The following is a 19,399-nucleotide window of genomic DNA, read 5'->3' as shown; positions in this document are numbered from 1 at the left end:
TTGACAATGAACATCCAAGTGGTAATTCAGATAACTGTCTTTCTGCCCCAACTTTGTCTTAATTGTTCTGTTCTTTAAAAAGATGGAATTTTAATGATCAGATTATGTGAAACCTAGCTAGCATCATGGAATAAACTAATCCAAAGGAAATTCCAGAAGGAAATATCTATGGACAAGATGAAGTTACCCATTTAAAAATCTTCAGTTGTCCCAGTGTCCAAAACAAATGCAAGCAAGCAGAGTCTAGAATTCAGAACCCATTTATTTCTTAAGTTGACTGAAACATGAATTTCACATTTATACTCACTCCTCCAAAAGAAGACACACAAAGGCACTGCTGCCTCATTAAAAGCTTCTTGTACTTTCATCAACACAACTTTTTAACCAATTACCAATATGATATCTACATTTTTTTCAAGTACAGCCATGAGGGAAATTATATTCTAATTATACAAATGTTACGATACATATATATGTATTTAGTGCATCAGTTTGCTCTGGTCAATAGTTTGAAATATACTCTTTTAGGTCTTACCAATCTGAAATATTGGAATTATTTTTAATGAAATCCTTTCGCTTTCTTAGTCGGAATTTTTCATACTCCTCAAATAGCCATCTATCCCCAGACTGTTAGTAATGGAAGTTCTGTTGATCAGTTTGTGTTTTTCTTAAAACCCTCATCTTCCTTCTTAGAATTGGTTCCACAGCAGAAGAGTGGTAAGGAGTGGGCAATGGGGGTTAAGTAACTTGCCCAGGGTCACACTGATGGGAAGTGTCTGAGGTCAGATTTGAGCCCAGGACTTCCCATCTGTAGACGTGGCTCTCAGTCCACTGAGCCACCTAGCTACCCCCTTGACTAGTTAAGAAAATTAAAGTGACCTGCTAAAGTATAGTTCCTTGTCTTTGTGCCAGTTTTACGTACCCATCAAGTTGCTTGTTTCTTTGGCTCATTCCTGTTTATAGCCACATTCAAATGTACATTTAAAGAACATATAATGAGCTTTTGTTTCAATCCAAACCAAACTTTGTCGGGGTTCCCTTGTACGTCAGAACTGACATGGGTAGCCTATGGCAGGAAGTACTTGGGTAGCTCATTTTATTTTAATATGTCACACATAGAAACTGAACTTTTCATCAGAAGGAACCATGGCAATAAGAACTCTCCTAGAGAAAATGAAATGAGTTCAGAGAGTTGCTCTTTTTAACTATGCATTAATCTGTTTATAACATGGAGTTTTATATCAACCAATAACTAAATTTTGACTAGTTTGTTTTATGATCACAAAATTGTTAAATTGGTCACTACCTTCATTTCAAAAGTATACAACAACATTTTACAGTACTCTAAAGACACTTGGCACATTTTACAAAGCCATATGTAAACAAGTTTCCACTGTTACACAAAATGTGCTGTTACTTTGGAAAAAAGGCACATAGTTTCATTCACACTTGAAATCCCACATTGCACTGCATGAGATGAATGTTGAATCTTTTTTAGACAACTCGGTGTTACTTTTATTTTCTTGTATTTGTGTAGATAGATTTGTGAATGGATTCTACTCTGCACCTAGTTGTGCTTGCCTCATTACATTGAAGCTTTGGACACGAATCATTCCGTTTTTACTTTATCTCCATTTTATATATTTTTTTAAAACTAATCTTTTATGTAAACACATTTGGATGTATAGATAATATCCTAACTACTACATGACAGTGTTCTAAAGCGATTAAAGATAATTATGATTTTGGTTAGTATTTTGTTTTCTTTAGAGCAAATATTTACCATTCTGGCCTCTTTAGTATTTTGAACTAAAATGTCAGGCCATGGATGAACAATCTGAATTGTGTAAGTTGAGTACACTTGTATAACTTAATACCCTCCATGAAATCTCTTTCTAACAAAAATCTAATAAACATTAACAGAAATTTTTAATTATTATCAGTATATGTTTACTGGTATTTTTCTGTGCCTCCTCAACAAAATTTATTTTTAATTGATTCAGTGATTACCACCAATATCCTACTGAATAAAAATAACTCTACATGAATACCTGTTTCCCAGAACACTTGATCATTATGTGGAAAAGTAATGCCAATGGCGCTTCACACACATGCCAAAAAGGTGATTGATGAGTTCTAGTAACAACCTTAACCTCAAAAATGACACTTTCCAAAGAATTTTAATTTTATTTCCCCAACCAGTTTTTAATTTCTCTTTGTATACTACAAGTTCAAGTACAATTCAGCACTGTCATTCAGAATAACTTTTAAATAATCGTCAGATTGATTCTACTCTTTGGACATTGAATGGTTTTTGCATTGTTGGAATAGACTAGATAATGTGCTGTTTATGCATACACATCACCTACCAGGAGTGACAGAAAAAATAGAGGATCTTTTGCTAAGTGTTCAGGAATGTAAGTTTAAAAAATTATACCTGATTAAAATTCAACTATTTATACAGATTTACACTACAGTTTAATAAAAATATATTGTGTAATATTTAATAAAATTAAATACTTAAAATAAACTTTTCAACAGTATACAAACCCTTAGAAAAGCTTTTTCTTTATAAGGCTGTTAGCAATCTTTCGTAACACTGGGAAAGAAATGTTTTTGACCTTTGGTTTCTTTACTCTACACCATTAGCATACAGTACAACTAAGATTTTTGATGAGAGGTTTCACAGAAAACACTTTATTTTGTACAACGGAATACTTATTGGCTTTTAAAGTTGTCAGTCGCTTTCAGATTCTTCAACATCAACTGTTGGATATGCCTGAATGTTGTTCTGCGTGTACATTTTTGTTTTAATTGGGCAGTTGTGATCCATGAGTATTGCCTAGAAAAAGTAGTATGTAGCATTAATCTTTTGGTTCAGGGTTAAATGGATCACAGTTCTACTATTAGAAATCTGATTTTTATAAGTACTCTTCATTTGCAAGTTCTTTTTAGTAACCAGTTAGCCAGGAACCTTTAGTGGTCAGTGAATGCCCAAACCAAGGCTCTGCCCGTAACAACAGCTAGCATTTTAAAAGTTGCAATGCATTGTTCCTCACAATAACCTTGTTGGTCTGGCTATCCCCACTTTACTGGCAAGGAAGCGGGTGACTTGTTCAGAAACACACAACTTTAATAAGTGTCTGAGGCAGGATTCAAACTCAAATCCTCACCCCAAGCCCAGTACCCTTACCAATGCACTGTTATTGCCTTTCAAAACTAGCTGAAAGACTTTAGACCAAAAAAAAAAAAAGTTTCTGGAAGCTGAATTCTCTTCATATGACTTTAACTGGACTCATCAAAATTGGAGGTGGTAGCCAAACTACCCATAGGAGTAAAATAGTATCTTGGGAATGCAAGTTAGAGTATGTATGCATGTGTTTTACTAAGAGTGTTAGAATTAGAGCAGTGGTTCCCAAACAATATTACTTAGCCCCCTGGGAAATTTTTTTTTAATTTTAATAGCAATTAATAGGAAAGATAAATGCACCTGTGGCCATCTCCGCTCCCCCTGGATCGCTGTAGCACCCACCAGGGGGCAGTGGCGCCCACTTTGGGAATCACTGAATTAGAAGAACACCTAGGTAGTGCAGTGGATAGACTGATGTCAGGAAGACATTTTCCTGAGTTCAAATCCAGCCTTGGACATTTACTTATAGTACAATCCATTTGGGCAAATCATAGCCCTGTTATCCCCATTTCCTCATCTGCAAAAACAAGCTGGAGAAGGAAATGGCAAACTGCTCCAGGACCTTTGCCAAGAAAACCCCCAAAAGAGGTCACAACTGAAAAATGACTGAACAACCTAAAAGCCCACTAATTTAATCTGCCCGTGGCATAAATCCCTCCTAAGTAGTCCTTGACATACTGCACTTCTGCTTGAACAAAACTATTCCCTTTTCTGTGGCAGCCCTTCAACTATAAAAAGACTTGATTTTGCATGATTTACTGGGTGGCTTTTCACATCCCTCACCATCCTGGTTGAATTCTGGAAACTGGAGGTATGTTTGACTATTCCTCTTAAACTGTGATCTCCAGAGCTTAATATTTTGTGTGCAGTCCAATCAGTGCAGCATAGAGTAGGAATTATTACTTCATTCAGCCTGAGTGGTACTAAAACTATAATCCCAAGTTTGGTTACTTTTTTTTTTTTAATTTTTTTAAACCCTTAACTTCTGTGTATTGGCTCCTAGGTAGAAGAGTGATAAGGGTGGGCAATGGGGGTCAAGTGACTTGCCCAGGGTCACATAGCTGGGAAGTGTCTGAGGCCAGACTTGAACCTAGGACCTCCCATCTCTAGGCCTGACTCTCAATCCACTGAGCTACCCAGCTGCCCCCTGGTTACTTTTTCAAGGCATTGTTCACTGAAATTCTCAGGTCTTTTTCTCAGAGACCAGCTAGCTGCAATTTCCCCATTATTAGTGCAATTCTTAACTTTTTTTTTTTTTTTAAGGCAAACAAGGTTAAGTGACTTGCCCAGGGTCACATAGCTAGGAAGTGCCTGAGGCCAGATTTGAACAAGAGGAAGATGAGTCTTCCTAATTCTAGACCTGGCATTCTATCCACTGTGCCAACTAGCTACTTCCAGGGCAATTAATTCTTAAAACAAAGTCCTGGGCTTGACATTTCTCTCTGTTGCCATATTCATTTGTAAGCATCAATCTGACCTCGAAAATTTGAACAATACTCTTGCTGGTTTTAGGTAACTTCCATTATCAGTTAAGTATATATAGTATTTCAAGGTTAGAAAGTACTTTTCTGGAAACCACTGTTGGGGGCTTGTCATGTAAACAGTAACCCCCTTTTAGAAATGAAGACCCCGATATCTGAGATTAAATGACTTGCATAGAGGTCTGGAAACTGAAATGCCTGAGTTGGGAATACCCGGGCCTCCTGGTTCCAAGTCCAGACCTTTCCCCAGATATCACACTCTCCATCCAATTTCTTAGTCCATTTGCTGGGTTTAATGTTAGCAACAAAAGCTCTCGGTCATGTAAGTCTAGACTCTCCTGTTTTGCCTTTAAAGAGTTTTTGCAAAGTTTTTATGCCTGACTGTGAGAGTTAGCATGATATAAATAAAGTAGGTACCAGTGTTGGAATTAGAAAGACCTGAAGTTGGATTCTTAGTTATTAACTGGGTGACCCTAGGCAAGTCATCCAACTCAGCCTCAATTTCTCTTTCTTTAAAATGGGAGTAACAGTAACTTTTATACGGTCACCATAAGGATCAAATGAAATAAGATAATTAAAGCACTTAGCCCAGTGTCTGGCACACAGGGGGTACTTGATAAATGCTTGTTGAATGACCTTTTGGAAGCTACTGCTCTGTCTACCACACTGCCAGTTTCTTCCTGCAAGTGACTAATCCACATATCCACCTGCCACACATACCATTTTTATTTTGGCTCCACTTTTGTGATTGCATTGATCTTAGGTACTTGTGTGGGAAACTTCTACCAAGCAATTTATCTGTAGCTTTAGAAGCCTTGTCCAGGGGAAGAGTTACAACTTGCCCTTTGCCACACAGATTGCATATGCAAGAGGCCAGGTCTTTTCTGACTCCAGAAAGTCAGGGCTCTGTCCACTCCTAGGCCACATTGTTTGAGAGGGCCAATACCACATTCATTTTTTTAAAAATACTTTTTTGGAGACAATAGCAGTGACAGCAAAAGTGAAAGGAAAATAAAACAGTGGCATTATAGTCTTCCCAGGAAACCATTTCAGTTTAAGCTGTCAAAAATCTAAATAAATGCTTAGCAAGATGAGTCATTAAAGGCTTGAGATGTGCCATTTACTGCCCATAATTGGAGGCTGGCAAATCAACAGCTGCTACTGGCATCTTGGAGCAGGAAGGAGCAGAGTAGGGAATGACAGCAAATAATGATCCTGGCCAATGATGGGGAGATAATAGTGCCACAGGAAAATTGATTCATAGTCTCTTGAAAAAATTCTATGTGAGCAAGTTCTGACATTCAGGATTAAAATGAAGAGCTACAAAATCAAAGGGAAATAATACAGGAACTAGAATAATAGCTGGCATGTTTAGAATTCCTTAAGGTTTGTTGATAGTAGCTGACAGTGTGGTGGGAAGGGGCACTACACTGGAAAAGTTCCTGAATTCTTGTCATTAAACATTTAAAGCACTCCCTATGTGCCAGACACTGTGCTAAGTACAGGAAGACCTTCCCCTTTCCCCAAAAAACAATTATCCTCACCTTCAAAATCTACTTTGAAGAAACATAAATTTAGGTAAGTAAATACATCTATGTATCTGTCCATCCACCTATCATCTTGTCTATATCTATCCATCCGTCCATCCATCTATCCATCTATCTGTCTATCCACCTATCTCCATCCATATCTATCTATCCATCTATCATTCTGTCTATCTTCTATCCTATCTATCTCTCCATCTATCCATCCATCTATCTATCTATTTCTAGCACCCAGTGAAGATAAATCAATATAACTGTATTTATCATAATAGCCTTTTTGCAGGTGGTGATCCTTGGGCATGAAGGAAGCTAGGAATTCTACAAGATAGAAATTAGGGAGTATATTCTAGTTATGAGTTGGAGACTGGAGAACAGCTTGTGGAAATGATAGTCATATATGTAGAGAAGAAAAGATCTTCAAAAGTCATCTAATTCAACTCTCATTTTACTAAAAAAGCAAACAGGCACAATAAGGTTATGATTTGCCCAATAATATTCTGTCCTCAAGTAGCTGTGTGAACTTGAGAGGAAGAGTCTCTTTTACCTCTCTAAGTCTGTTTCCACATCTGCAAAATGAGCTAGTTGACACTGGACGGTCTTGGAGCAGTTTCTTACTCATAACCTCCTGAAGCCTCCAGCCCCTCAAAGGTTATCTCCTAGGCTACAGGAGTTATCTCCAATGTCATAGACATTGGGGGAATTCCCACTTCCATTCCTTGGAAGGTAGGGAATTTGAGTAGAAGGAAAAATTTTGAGCTTGCTACAGCAAGGGAATTTTGTTCCAAATTAGAATTCAAGCATTTTCTCTCTGAGAAACATCTTGATTCAAGATGTTCTGGTGCTATATTACTTCAGATATATCATGGATTAGACAGATTCCTTGGGTTTGGCATGAAAGAACCTAATCTTTTTTCCCCCTAAAAACAATGAACTTTTACTATAAATAAGGTTGACAAGTATAGTGGGGATGAACAGTTTCCATAATTTAGAATATTCCTCAAGAACCTCAAGACACCCTCCACTACAACGCCCTCTCCCATCAGTGCAAAGAGAGGACATGGAAGGGGAAGCTGACTGCCATCAGATGCAGGGGAGTTAAGGGGGTAACACTGACCATCTTGGATGGGGGTTGTATAAGCAGGGAAGAACACTGGGCCCTGTGCTACCCAGACCAGGAACCTGGTTCAGACCTGGTCTAACATCCCATTTTTAAGTCACTTTGATATAATAGCTAGATCACTAGCCTTGGGGCTCAAACTTCACCATGGGTCTATCACCTAAAGCCCCAGTTTCTAAAATGAAATGAGTAATGAGAACGAATGAATGATGATGAATATGAATGATGAAAAGAATGATACTTGTGGTACCTCCCTCTGAGGGTGATCATGAAGAGCCACATAAATAATGCCTAGAGAGCATTTTAGAAAATCTTAAAATCACAATATTGGGTAAACACTAGTTGTTATTATTGTTTCTATAGGAAAGAAAATGAAAATTTTGGCTGCAAAGGATTCCAGGGGCCTTTTGGTTCAATCTGGACCTGAAAAGGAATCTTCTCCCAGCATCCAGCTAATGATAGAAGACAAGAATAATGTGGAAATCTCTTCCAAGGCTTCTTATTTTACATTCAGACTCTTAATTGGAGTCTAAAAGCAATAAGTCCACTTATTACTTATTCAGTTCTATTTGTTAAGGCATAATTGAGGGTTTTTTTCCCCTTTATATAAAGATGAAATCTGTCTGCCACTTTTAGCCATTACCCCGTGTTCTGAGGTCTAAGCAACTGTTTTAACTTATAGGACATGAGTGGTTAAGTAATTGAGTGCTGTTCCAGTAATATACCATCCATTAAATTGAGACGGTTTCCTTGGAGCTTTAAACTAAAACACCATAAAGACAATAAGGACAATTCATATTGTGGATGTTTCCATTCCAAAGGAGATGAATGTGTTTTACATTTGAGTCATGAGAAAGTCAGTGGAGAACTGTTTTCTAGGATCATCATTAAAGCTGGTCCAACTCTTTTATTTTCAGATGAAGAAAGGAAGGCCTTGATAGGGGAAGTGGCTTGCCCAAAGTCACCAAAGGTAGAAATAAGCATGACTCAGTGGAAAGAGTGTTGGACTTAAAAGACCTGGTACCACCACATGACTGTGGTCAAGTCAACCTTGGCAAACCGATTATAAAAATAAAAATAGTATTTGTATTGCCTGTTTCAGAGCTTTCGTGAGAAAAGCTCTTTAACTTTACAGTGAAATGCAAATGTAAATTATTAGCAATAGACTTCAAACTTTCACCCTACTCTCATAACTCCATTCCAGTATAAGAGTTTCATGCTAACAATTAGAAAATATTTCATCCCATTCTAAAATAAGTTTCTTACCATTTTTTCTTCCTTGGCAGGTGGACTTCGAAGGAAAAAGCACAGAGGGGCAAAGATAATATCAATGATCCCAATAATTGTCATGAGCCACGGGAATCCAATCGCTTTTGCGATGGCCCCACCAACAGAAGGGCCTTTTAAGAAAAAGAAAATTAGAGAACTTGCTAAAAATTTTGCAGTCAACAATTTTGTATTACATCATTAAATCATCTGTTTTTAAATACTTAGGGGGAAAAGCCGATATCCTTACCCAATGCATACCCCATGCAAAAAGCAACATCTGCAATGGCATACACACTCCCATAGACGGAGACATGGCGCAGGTCTACCAAATAGCCCATAATGGGCATCATTGAGGAATCCACCATTCCTGCCAATAATTCAGAGAAACATATTATATACAAAGTGCCCCATTTGGGGGGTTTTAATATCAGGAGGCAGCTAACGTGGCTCAGTGAATAGAGTCCTGGGTCTGGATCTTGAAACAGGTATTCAGATTTGATTTCAGACACTTGTTAGCTGTGTGGTCCTGGCAACTGACTTAACCTCTGTCTATCACAGTTTTCTCATCTACAAAATGGGAAGAATAATTTATGCACTTCCTAGCGTGGTTGTGAGGATCAAATGAGATTATATTTGCAAAACAATTTAGCAGTCTCTAGCACATAGTAGGTACCTAATAAATGCTTTCTCTTGAATCTATGTGAATAGCAAACAGGGAAATTCCTGTTTTGAGGAAACACCTTCTATTACTCAAGAATCACTCGCCAGTTTTTTTAAAAAGGACTAAACAATGTCTTCAAGCCAGGATTACTCCGTTCTGCTCTAACAAGGCAAGTCACGAGCTGCTTCAATCACAGCTGTCCTTTCCTCGTGACTGTTGGACCCAGTTATCATTGGATAGAACACTGTTCATAGTTGGAACACTTTCCAACCTACTATTGAGCATATGCCCCAAGGAGGTCAACGAGAGAAGGACAAATCCTATGTATAACAAATTTCGGAGCTGTAATTTTTATGTTACCTCCCCCAAAAGCCCTGGAAATAAAAGGGGGTGTCCATTAATTGGGAATTACTGACCATAGTGTGACCAGTGAATGTAAAGGAAGAGGATCCTACACCTAGAAACAGAAGGGATTTAGGAAGTCAAAAGAAAGATGATACGGCTTATCATGGGTAAAAGAATAAGTGGCAGGGCCAGGATTTAAATCAAACTGCAACTTCCAAGTCGAGTATCCCTTCTACTATACCATCCTGGCTCAATACAATTGTTCTATAAGAAATGATGAATATGAGGAATTCAAAGCACCTTACTTGGACCATGAATCTCTGACATTGCTAAGTTACAGACATATCTGTGTTCTTCTAATTCCTCAGTTTCTTTCATTTCTGAACCTCAGGCGCACGTGCCCTGCTTTCCTGAAGTCAGCTCTCTATGGCATCCTCTCTACTTTTTGCCACCCTCACTGATGTAGCCCTTAGAGTACATAATAGATGCCATATTAGCAGTAATGAATTTTTCTGTCACCTCTGCAGAAAATGAGAATACGACAGAATCCAAATCTTTCGTTTCTGCTTCTGTTCCAGGATTGATTTCAGAGCACTTGCATTTATCATGAATGTTTAGTGTTTGTATCCAGAACAGAAAATTCTTCCAAATTATTGGTGGCAGGAATTTCCTAATCTTTCAGTTAATGTTAATTTCTATAATGCTAATAATGGTACAAAATGAGATGCCTCTAGCTATAAAAATACTCACTGAACAGGTATTTTGTGAGTCAATATATATTTTTACTTCTAAATCTTGCAGTTTGATACCCCAGCTCATATGAGTAAGCTTGTTCACAGATATGGAGTGTACAAATGTGCCCTGTGGAGGATATTACTCTGTTTACCCAGAGTCAACAGCAGAGTGTCAGTTTGCCTTCTGTAAATATCAACCTTTTGCAAAAAAATTGGTTTTCATAAAGAAAATGAATAAAATCTGGAAGTAGCTCCCTTTAATATGGATAAACTACCTGTTCTATTTGAGCCTTAAGCTGCTGCCCATCTAATCTTAAGCTTCTAGAATGTTTTAGGCTGCTATCGTTCAGAATGAGAACAAATATTTCTAAGCACAGGTAACCAGTAAATGTTATATTTCAGTCCAAAGCTAATGTCACTTACCAATCGCAAAACCAATTCCAAAATTTGGTGCGATCAGTCCATAAATGTTTCTTGCAAGTGGTACCTCAAAAAAAAAAGATTACATATTTTTTTAAATTATACAATTTCATCTTATGCCATCTAGACTTATTTTAGTAAGGCATTACCATTTCTTTTGGAACTTGGTATGCTTATTTACCTCTAAGGTAATTGGGAAAGAAAACGAGAATCTGAGTCGTAGAATATTCTCAATCATCTAGCTTAACCGCTTCACTTTACAGATGAGTAAAATGAAGCCTGTAGAGGTAAAATTACTTGCCCAAGTCACATTTTAATTGCCCAAGGTCACACAGCTAACAAATCCCTAATCATAGCATTCAAGAGTTAGAAAGGATCTTATAAATAAGATACTTTTTAGCAAAATGGAAAGATCAACTTGATTCCATCTGGTTTTCTGTCAAGAGCAATCAAGCTCCGTGTTAGGAATTTAGCTTAGTATTTCCTTATATCTTGCCATAATCAATATTATTCATAATAATTTTTATTGTGAAAATTCAGTGGCCAATCAATAAACATTTATTAAATATCTATTATGTACTAGACACTCATCTAGTCACTAGGAAAACAAAGAAGCAAAAACAATTCCTGACCTGAAGGAGCTTCCTTCTTAAGGTAGGCAATATTTCATGTATTTATTATATATATATGTATATATATATATTTATTTTACATATTTCTATTTTATGTATATATATATACACACACAGAGACATCTATATGATAATATAAGATACTAAGTTTTTCATCTCTATGTTAATAGAGGCATTACATTTACAAAATAAATGCAACGTAGTTTGGGGAGGAGGACAGCTAGGTGGTATAGTGGATAGTGTTGGACCTAGAGTCAGGAAGATATCTTTCTGAGTTCAAATCTGGCCTAAAATACTAGCTGTGTGATCCTAGGCAAGTCAGTTTGCCTTAGTTTCCTCATCTGTAAAATGAGCCGGAGAAGTAAATAACAAATCCCTCCAGTATCTGTCAGGAAAACCCCAAAGGGGGTCACGGAGAGTCAGACACAACTGAAAAATAACTGAACAACAGCACCAAATTCAACAGGAATAGGAAAGTTCAGAAGAGTGACTTTGAAAGAAAAGATAAATAGTTCTGTTATGGAGTTTGAGATGCCAAGAGGACATCTAGTTTGAAACATCCACTAGGCAGCTGGTTATAAGGAATATAGTTTGTAATTCAAGAGGGGAACTAGGGAGGTCGGCTATTTATCTGCACAGAGATAATAACTAAATCCATAAAAATTAAAATGTTGACAAAATTTCTAAAATCAACAGACTTTTGAATATATAGCATGGAGCAAAAAAAAAAAAAAAAAAGAAAGAATATGGAACTGGTCCTATTTGCCCAAAAGCTGAATGCCTTCTTGTCTTAATCACTGAACTGGGTTTTTAATTTTAAACACATCATATCTTACTCACACACAAAACGCTGATTCCAACAATGATCATCCCCAAGAGAGCACAAAGCCACCTGTCAGAGGAAAAAAGCCCCCAGAGATCAATGAGAGTCAATTGTTTTCTATTTGTCTTTTCAATGCAATTCAAAACTATCATTTGAGGTTTCTAGAAGGACTGAGAAATCTTGGCACTTGGCAATCAGCTAGAAATTCTTAGAAAAAAAATTAAAGGAACTCTTTTATAAGTACAGTGGGCTTAAAAAAATGATTCTTACCTTCCCATTTTGTGCGCAAGTATCCCAAAAATATTGGTTCCAATAAGATAAGAGATACTAGCTGGTAGGAAAGCAACGCCTGGAAATTTATGAAAGGGACACCTTATCAGTACTGATTTCAGTCAAATGTTAGAAAAACTAATAAATGTAGCACAGCTGTTTTGATTAGAGCATATCACATGAAGCCCTGTAGCCTTGCACCCAAGCATCTAATATCCGGTCTGTTATACGTCTAGCTTGGGCACCACACCATTTATCCATCAAATACAAAACCCTTGTGATGCTATAGAAATGAAAGACATTTATTTCACTATCAAATGCATAATCTCTCTCTGAAATTTTTATATTTAGGTCTGCTAAAGGGAGGTAAGTTTTACACGAAGGTCACAACGGGCAGCTCAGGATTGTCGAGATAGAAGATCTTGGTGCAGAATGTCTGGCTCTGTATGTTAGCCACAGTGATATTAATGGGAAGCCAAGTGCCATTTGGAAAACTTCAGGATGATACTCTGCTAGGAGAAAAGCCATTAGTTATCCTCCTCAGAAGTCATGTATTTTGACTAGCGAAGAATTCAAAGGCTTCATTAACAAATATCCTTGTGCATGGAATTAGTCAGGTCTGCTCCAGTTTCCTTCCAAAGGATTTGCCCGTGGGCACTGATTTCTGCCTGCCTCTGCCTCTCAGTTTGCTTTCTTAGAGATGGAGTCACTCCCTCCTCCATCCTGGTATTGATTTGTATTGTCTGCCAACCCAGGTATCAGGATTTGATTATGAACCTTTCCAAAGGCAGTAAAAATGAATTAAGATCTATATAATCATGCAGTTCCAGGCGCCCCAACTGGAATCAAATGACTAGACCTTCTTCTAGTCTTTCTAGTGCTTAAAAACAAAACAAAGAACAAAAGAATAAGTGCCTTTTCCTTCTTCTTGAGCACTTAAGTTTGGGTCTACACTGTATTAAGCATGAGGAATAAAGAGACAAAAATGAATAATTCTCCATCCTCAAGAAACTTATGTTCTACTGAATTCTTTTAAAATGTCTCGTCATTCACTAGGGCAGGGATGGCAAACTTTTTAGAGACTGAGAGCCCAAAATGCAACCCTCACGCTGCATGTGAACTGCCTCCTTACCCCAGATGGGGAAGGAAGGAAGTGCTCCCATTGGGCTATGGGGCAGAGGGGCAAGTGATGTGAGAAATATCCTCAGGCACACCAGGAGAGAGTGAAAGAAGTAACGCTGTCCAACATGCTCTGGCACGTGTGCCATAGGTTCACCAACACAGCACTAGGGGATACCCAAAGAAAACCGCTATTGATTGTAAAATTTGGGTTTTCTGATATGGTGACACTAAGGGATTCACTCCATTAAGTTAAATTTTTAAACATCATCATACAAAACTTAGGAGCTCTAAGGAACCAAAACATGAAATGTAATTTCATGCTTCAAGAATTATTTTCCTGTGTTTTGTACATGTGTAACCAATATCAAATTACTTGCCTTAATTTGGAACTCAAAAAAATTTTTAAATGAATTTCAAAAAGTGTTTTTAAATGTCATTGGAAAAAATTTAAAATACTTTAAAATTAATTTTTTTAATTAAAAATATTTTTAAAAAATAATGCTAGTGCTAACCTAAAAAAAAAATATTTTCCCCAGATCTGATCAATAGCCAAGATAATATGAGGGGTAGTGAGACATATTAGGAAGAGAACTAGATGTAGAAAACCTAAATTCAAGTGTCTGTTCTTTCGTTTACTATAATGTGGACCTGAGCAAATGACTTCAGCCATCTGAAGTTGAGTTTCCTTATCTCCAAAATGTGGATGAAAGCCAGTGCAGTGTGGTGGGTAGAGTCACAATTGACCTCGGACTCAAGAAGATCTAGGTCTTCTGACATATCTTTACTATGTCAACCTGCTTAAGTCACTGAATCTCTTAGTGCCCTAGGCAACTCTTAGCCTATAATTTGCAGAGGGCAAAGCTGATCTGCTTTGGTAACAGAAATTCCTCACCAAGAGCTTCCTACTCTGATGTCACCCCCAAAATTGGAGGCAGGAGTGAAGAATAAGTAGTTATTAGGGTCAAATGCAATGTTGTTCTTCATAGTATTGTATTGCTCTGATTAGAAAGCAAATTATTAGCATCTATATCATATGATTCAGTGTCTTAAAATAATAAAAACTATATGGAACGCAATACGTTGGATTTGATTTTAGGAAGGTCATAGGTTCCAATCCTGTGACTTACGTTTATTACCAACTTTGGGTAATTCACTTAAACTCACTGTGCCTCGATTCCCTCATCTGTAAAATGAGTAGTTGGACTAGAAAAAGTCTTTTCCAATTTAGATACATAATCTTTTTTTTAACCCAAACCTTCTTCCTTAGAATCAAAACCAATGCTTAGGGCTAGGCAATGGGGGTTAAGTGACTTGCCCAGGGTCACACAGCTAGGAAGTATTTGCGGCTAGATTTTAACCCAGGTCCTCCTGACTCCAGGCCTGGCTCTCTATCCTGAGCCACCTAGCTACCCCTAGACATATAATTTTTGCATCCTTCTGCTCCCAAGTTTTAAACATAATGCTTAAGCTTGTATGTGTGTGCTATTTTTAATAGAACTCAAGAGCAGGATAATTTAATGGGGGCTTAGCAGGATGGAGACTGCACTGGATAGAACGTCAGAGTTCAAGCCCTAAAGAAACTGACATGAATCAAAGCGTTTCCCAAAACCCTGCAGATAATAAATGAAATAAGTAAATTTATTGGATTTATTTCCTAATGGGTACTCTGGCTTTGCCTACGTGGTACTTGGCAGACATTTCCCACCCCTGCACAGATCCTTCATTCTGGTTTCATCATAGACTTACATCTTGTCATCTGCCTTATAAGTTCTCTACATGGTCCTATTCTTGATGAAAACCAAGCAGTCCACCTGCCTGCCTGCCTGATGTCTAAACCAGACTACTTTTTTTTCCTGAGGGCTTTAATATCTATTTTATTGAAAGCCCCAAGGCATGGCATGGAGCTGGGGAAAGCAAGTCTGCCTGAGTAGCCAACATCTGGCTGGGATATATTCAATTAGTGCTATTATTAAATCATTTAAGTGAAGTCATCAGAAATATCCCCAAACCATTTCAGTCCAGAAAGGCTTTTAAAGCAAGTCTACTATAGCCTGCAGTCAATGTACAGAGGGCTGTCTGCTGGGACTATAGCCTACTTCTTCACAGTCCCCTTCTGTAGACCTGCTGCAATTCATGAAACTGGCTTAATTTATGGATGTTTACAAGGTCTAAAGAACAAGGCTGGTCCACTAACTAATCAGAGGAAGCGTATGATGTGATTGATGATAAAACACCCTCCTACCCTTCAAAATATTTCATCCATTGCCCTTCTAGAATGCTTGAAAGTATAACCCATAGGGGGATTCCTTTCATTCATTCAACATTCACTCAACAAACACTAAATGTCTTCTACATAAATCTATTGACTTAGGGGTAGTTAGGTGTGCCTACCTGTGTGTGAGCCTGGGCAAATCATCTAACCCCATCTGCCTAGCCCTTGTCTTTCTGTCTTAGAGTTATTACTATGAAAGAAAGGGTTAAACAAAAGTCTATTGACCTCTTCCTTCCCACCACCACCCCAGGGTTCATGGAAAGATTTCAGGGGATCTCTAAATTTGGACAGGAAAAATATTATATCTTTATTTCCACCAGTCTCTAATTGGAATCAGCATTTTTCTCAGAATGAATGTAGGCAATGTCAGTATGACATTTCTTCCAGTGTTCCTCCCTATAAGAGGAATAGGAAGTCTCACAGGTATATCAGAGAAATGTAAATCTGTATTTAATCTGTAAATTATGTTATTATATTTATTATAAGTTATAAATCTGTAAAATATTTTATTTTGTTTTTATTTTTATTTATTTAGTTTACTATGTTTACTATTGTTTACTATTTTTGTTTACTTTGTTTACTGTTGTTTACATGTTTACTATTTTTCAGTAATTTCAGTCAGTGTCTGGCTCTTTGTGACCCCATTTGAGGTTTTCTTGGCAAAAAAATTGGTGTGGTTTGCCATTCCCTTCTCCCGCTCATTTTACAGATGAGGAAAATGAGACAAACAGGTTTAAGTGACTTGCTCAGGGTCGCATCACTGGTAAATAAATGAGGCCAGATTTAATCTCAGGTCTTCTTGACTCTAGGCCTAGAGTTCTATCCACTGTGCCACCTACCTGTCCCTTATTTTAAAAATGAAGAAATGGAATCCCCAGGAGAGGGAGTAATCAGCCAGAGATTACACTGATAGTTAGTGGCAGAATTGGGTCTTCTGACTTTCAAAAATGCAATGGGCTGTCTTAAGAGATGGTAGCAAATTTGGAACTATCCCCAAAAGGCTTTAAAAGACTGCCCTTTGACCCAGCAATACCACTGCTGGCTGGTTTATACCCCAAAGAGATAACAGGGAAAAAGACTTGTACAAAAATGTTTATAGCTGCGCTCTTTGTGGTGGCAAAAAATTGGAAAATGAAGGGATGCCCTTCGATTGGGGAATGGCTGAACAAATTGTGGTATCTGCTGGTGATGGAATACTATTGTACTCAAAGGAATAATGAACTGGAAGAATTCCATGTGAATTGGAATGACCTCCAGGAACTGATGCAGAGTAAAAGAAGCAGAACCAGGAGAACATTGTACACAGAGACTGATACACTGTGGTAAAAATCTAATGTAATGGACTTCTCTACTAGCTGCAACGCAATGACCCAAGACAATTCTGAGGGACTTAAGAGAAAGAACACTATCCACATCCAGAGGAAGAACTGTGGGAGTAGAAACACAGGAGAAAAACAACTGTCTGATCACATGGGTCGATGGGGATATGATTGGGGATATAGACTCTAAGCAATCACCTTAATGCAAATATTAATAATATGGAACTAGGTCTTGATCAATGATACATGTAAAACCCAGTGGAAATGCACATCGGCTAAGGGGGGTTAGGGGAGACAGAAAGAACATGAATCATGTAACCATGGAAAAATATTCTAAATTAATTAAATAAAAATTTTAAATTAAAAAAGAGAGAGAGAGAGAGATGGTAGTGATCTCTTCCTCTCCATCATGGCTTTGGAGGTCTTCAATCAAAGGCTAGATGACCACTTGCCAAGTGATTCCAAAAATGTGGAGAAAATATAGAATTAACTTTTATTGTGTGAACTTCTAATATTTCTAGTTCAACTCAAAATCCTCCAGATAAGATCTAGGATGAGCAGAGGTTACAGCTGGGCAGATAAATACCACAAACTCATTGCTTCAATAAACCTTTATTTCCTAGGTTTCCAAATGAAAAGTCTCAGGTGGCAAGGGAGGCAATTTCCTAGGAGGAATTCTATATGACTATGCTAAAGGAAAGAGTCCAGAAGAAAGCCCTAGAAATGGAAAAACCAACTCCAGTACATTACCCAGCTGCCATTTTCTGGAACACATGGTCTCCATCATCCAGATCGGTAGTGCCGGCTCAAGCATTGCAATAGCCATGTTGGCAAAGCAGATCGACCCTTTAATAGAGAAGAGAGTTTACTTTGCTTTCATTTGGGTTGCAGAGTACCTATTTAACTCTTCCCCAACCCTTCTCTCAATAAATTTTTATTAAATACCTGTCAATGTGCTAGGAAGAAAAAGGTAAGATATAATTAATTACCTTCAGGGAGCTTCCAATCTAACATGTGTGACAAAACATGGACACATGAATACCATTATTTGAATTTGATCAGTATGTAAAAGGCAAGTAAAATGTTCTGTGATCAGATGAGAAAAACATTATTTCTAACTTTTCTTCTTCTTGTGAGTCTATCTGTTATCCATCTTTTACATTATTGCCCCATGTAATCTTCCTAATGCATCATCTTGATACAATTATCCTTACTTAAGAGCAGAGCATAACTTCCTGATTCTGGCATTCAAGGTCTTCCACAATCTGGCTCCAACTTACTTTCTTCACGTGTTCCACCAAAATCTGCTATTCTCAGTCATTTTTCACCCTGACTTGCCTATCTCCATGCCCTTAGATAAGTCTCCTAATCTCCAGCTGTTGAGGGTTTCTCTCTTCCTTCAAGACCTGATTGAGATGCTACTTCTATGAGGATTTCCTATCCCGGCACACTCCTTTTCCACTCTAACTCCTCCAGCCAGAAGAGATCTTCACCTCAAATTCTCATAGCATTTTGCCTGAGTCTCTCCTTTGCACTTATTGCATGGCACTTTGTATCATAATTATTCATGCATTTAATTTTTCCTTCATTAGATGGTAAGGTCCTTGAGAGCAGGATCTATTCAGGATGTATTTTGACATTTCAGCAGCCAAGAGTATGCATAATAGGTACTTTATATTTGTTTAACTGAATTGAGGTAGGATGTAAGCTGAGCCTTCAGAGGTCCAATCTTTCTGAATAATAGTAACCATCTTCATCCAGATTCAGAACTTTCAGCTCAAATTCCTTCTTTCCTATACTCTTCTGATAAAGAGATAAAATACAATTAGAGAGCCAGAGAAATATATTGAATAAAGAATCAGCCTCTCTCACATATTGGTCACACAAGTGACCCTGGGTAAGTCCTGGAGCTCTTCTATATTCTGGGCTAAACTCTATGACTTGATGTTGCAGAAAAGATGATGGTTTGCTTTGGTAGAGAGTTTTCTCATTTGGGAGTTCTCTCTACTAATGGAGTCACATAGTTGCCACCATTATTCCCTGAGATGATACCAAGAGTTTTCTCTCTCTCTCTCTCTCTCTCTCTCTCTCTCTCTCTCTCTCTCTCTCTCTCTCTCTCTCTCTCTCTCTCTAGCAATGTCCAGGGAATATTTTTCCATCAGTACAATGCAGAGCAACTCCCCCAATCTAGTCATGGAGG

The 19,399-nt window shown here is 37.7% G+C and overlaps 1 protein-coding gene across 1 annotated transcript in view; it reads right to left on the bottom strand.

Moving 5' to 3' along the window:
* Window positions 1-2,737: 2,737 nt before the first annotated feature.
* The window catches only part of SLC18A2 (solute carrier family 18 member A2), a 52,836-nt gene continuing 36,174 nt past the window's right edge, over window positions 2,738-19,399 (bottom strand). Inside the window, exons 9-15 of the mRNA XM_044665623.1 lie at window positions 17,950-18,045; window positions 12,487-12,565; window positions 12,234-12,285; window positions 10,765-10,828; window positions 8,849-8,968; window positions 8,599-8,732; window positions 2,738-2,842 (exon numbers count right to left, since the gene is read on the bottom strand). Coding sequence (XP_044521558.1) covers window positions 2,738-2,842; window positions 8,599-8,732; window positions 8,849-8,968; window positions 10,765-10,828; window positions 12,234-12,285; window positions 12,487-12,565; window positions 17,950-18,045 — 650 coding nt within the window. The remainder of the gene's footprint in view (window positions 2,843-8,598; window positions 8,733-8,848; window positions 8,969-10,764; window positions 10,829-12,233; window positions 12,286-12,486; window positions 12,566-17,949; window positions 18,046-19,399) is intronic.

The sequence above is a fragment of the Gracilinanus agilis genome, chromosome 2 (assembly GCF_016433145.1).
Source record: "Gracilinanus agilis isolate LMUSP501 chromosome 2, AgileGrace, whole genome shotgun sequence".
NCBI lineage: Eukaryota > Metazoa > Chordata > Mammalia > Didelphimorphia > Didelphidae > Gracilinanus > Gracilinanus agilis.
The sequence above is the reverse complement of the archived record's forward strand: the minus strand, read 5'-3'. Positions and strand labels throughout refer to the sequence as shown.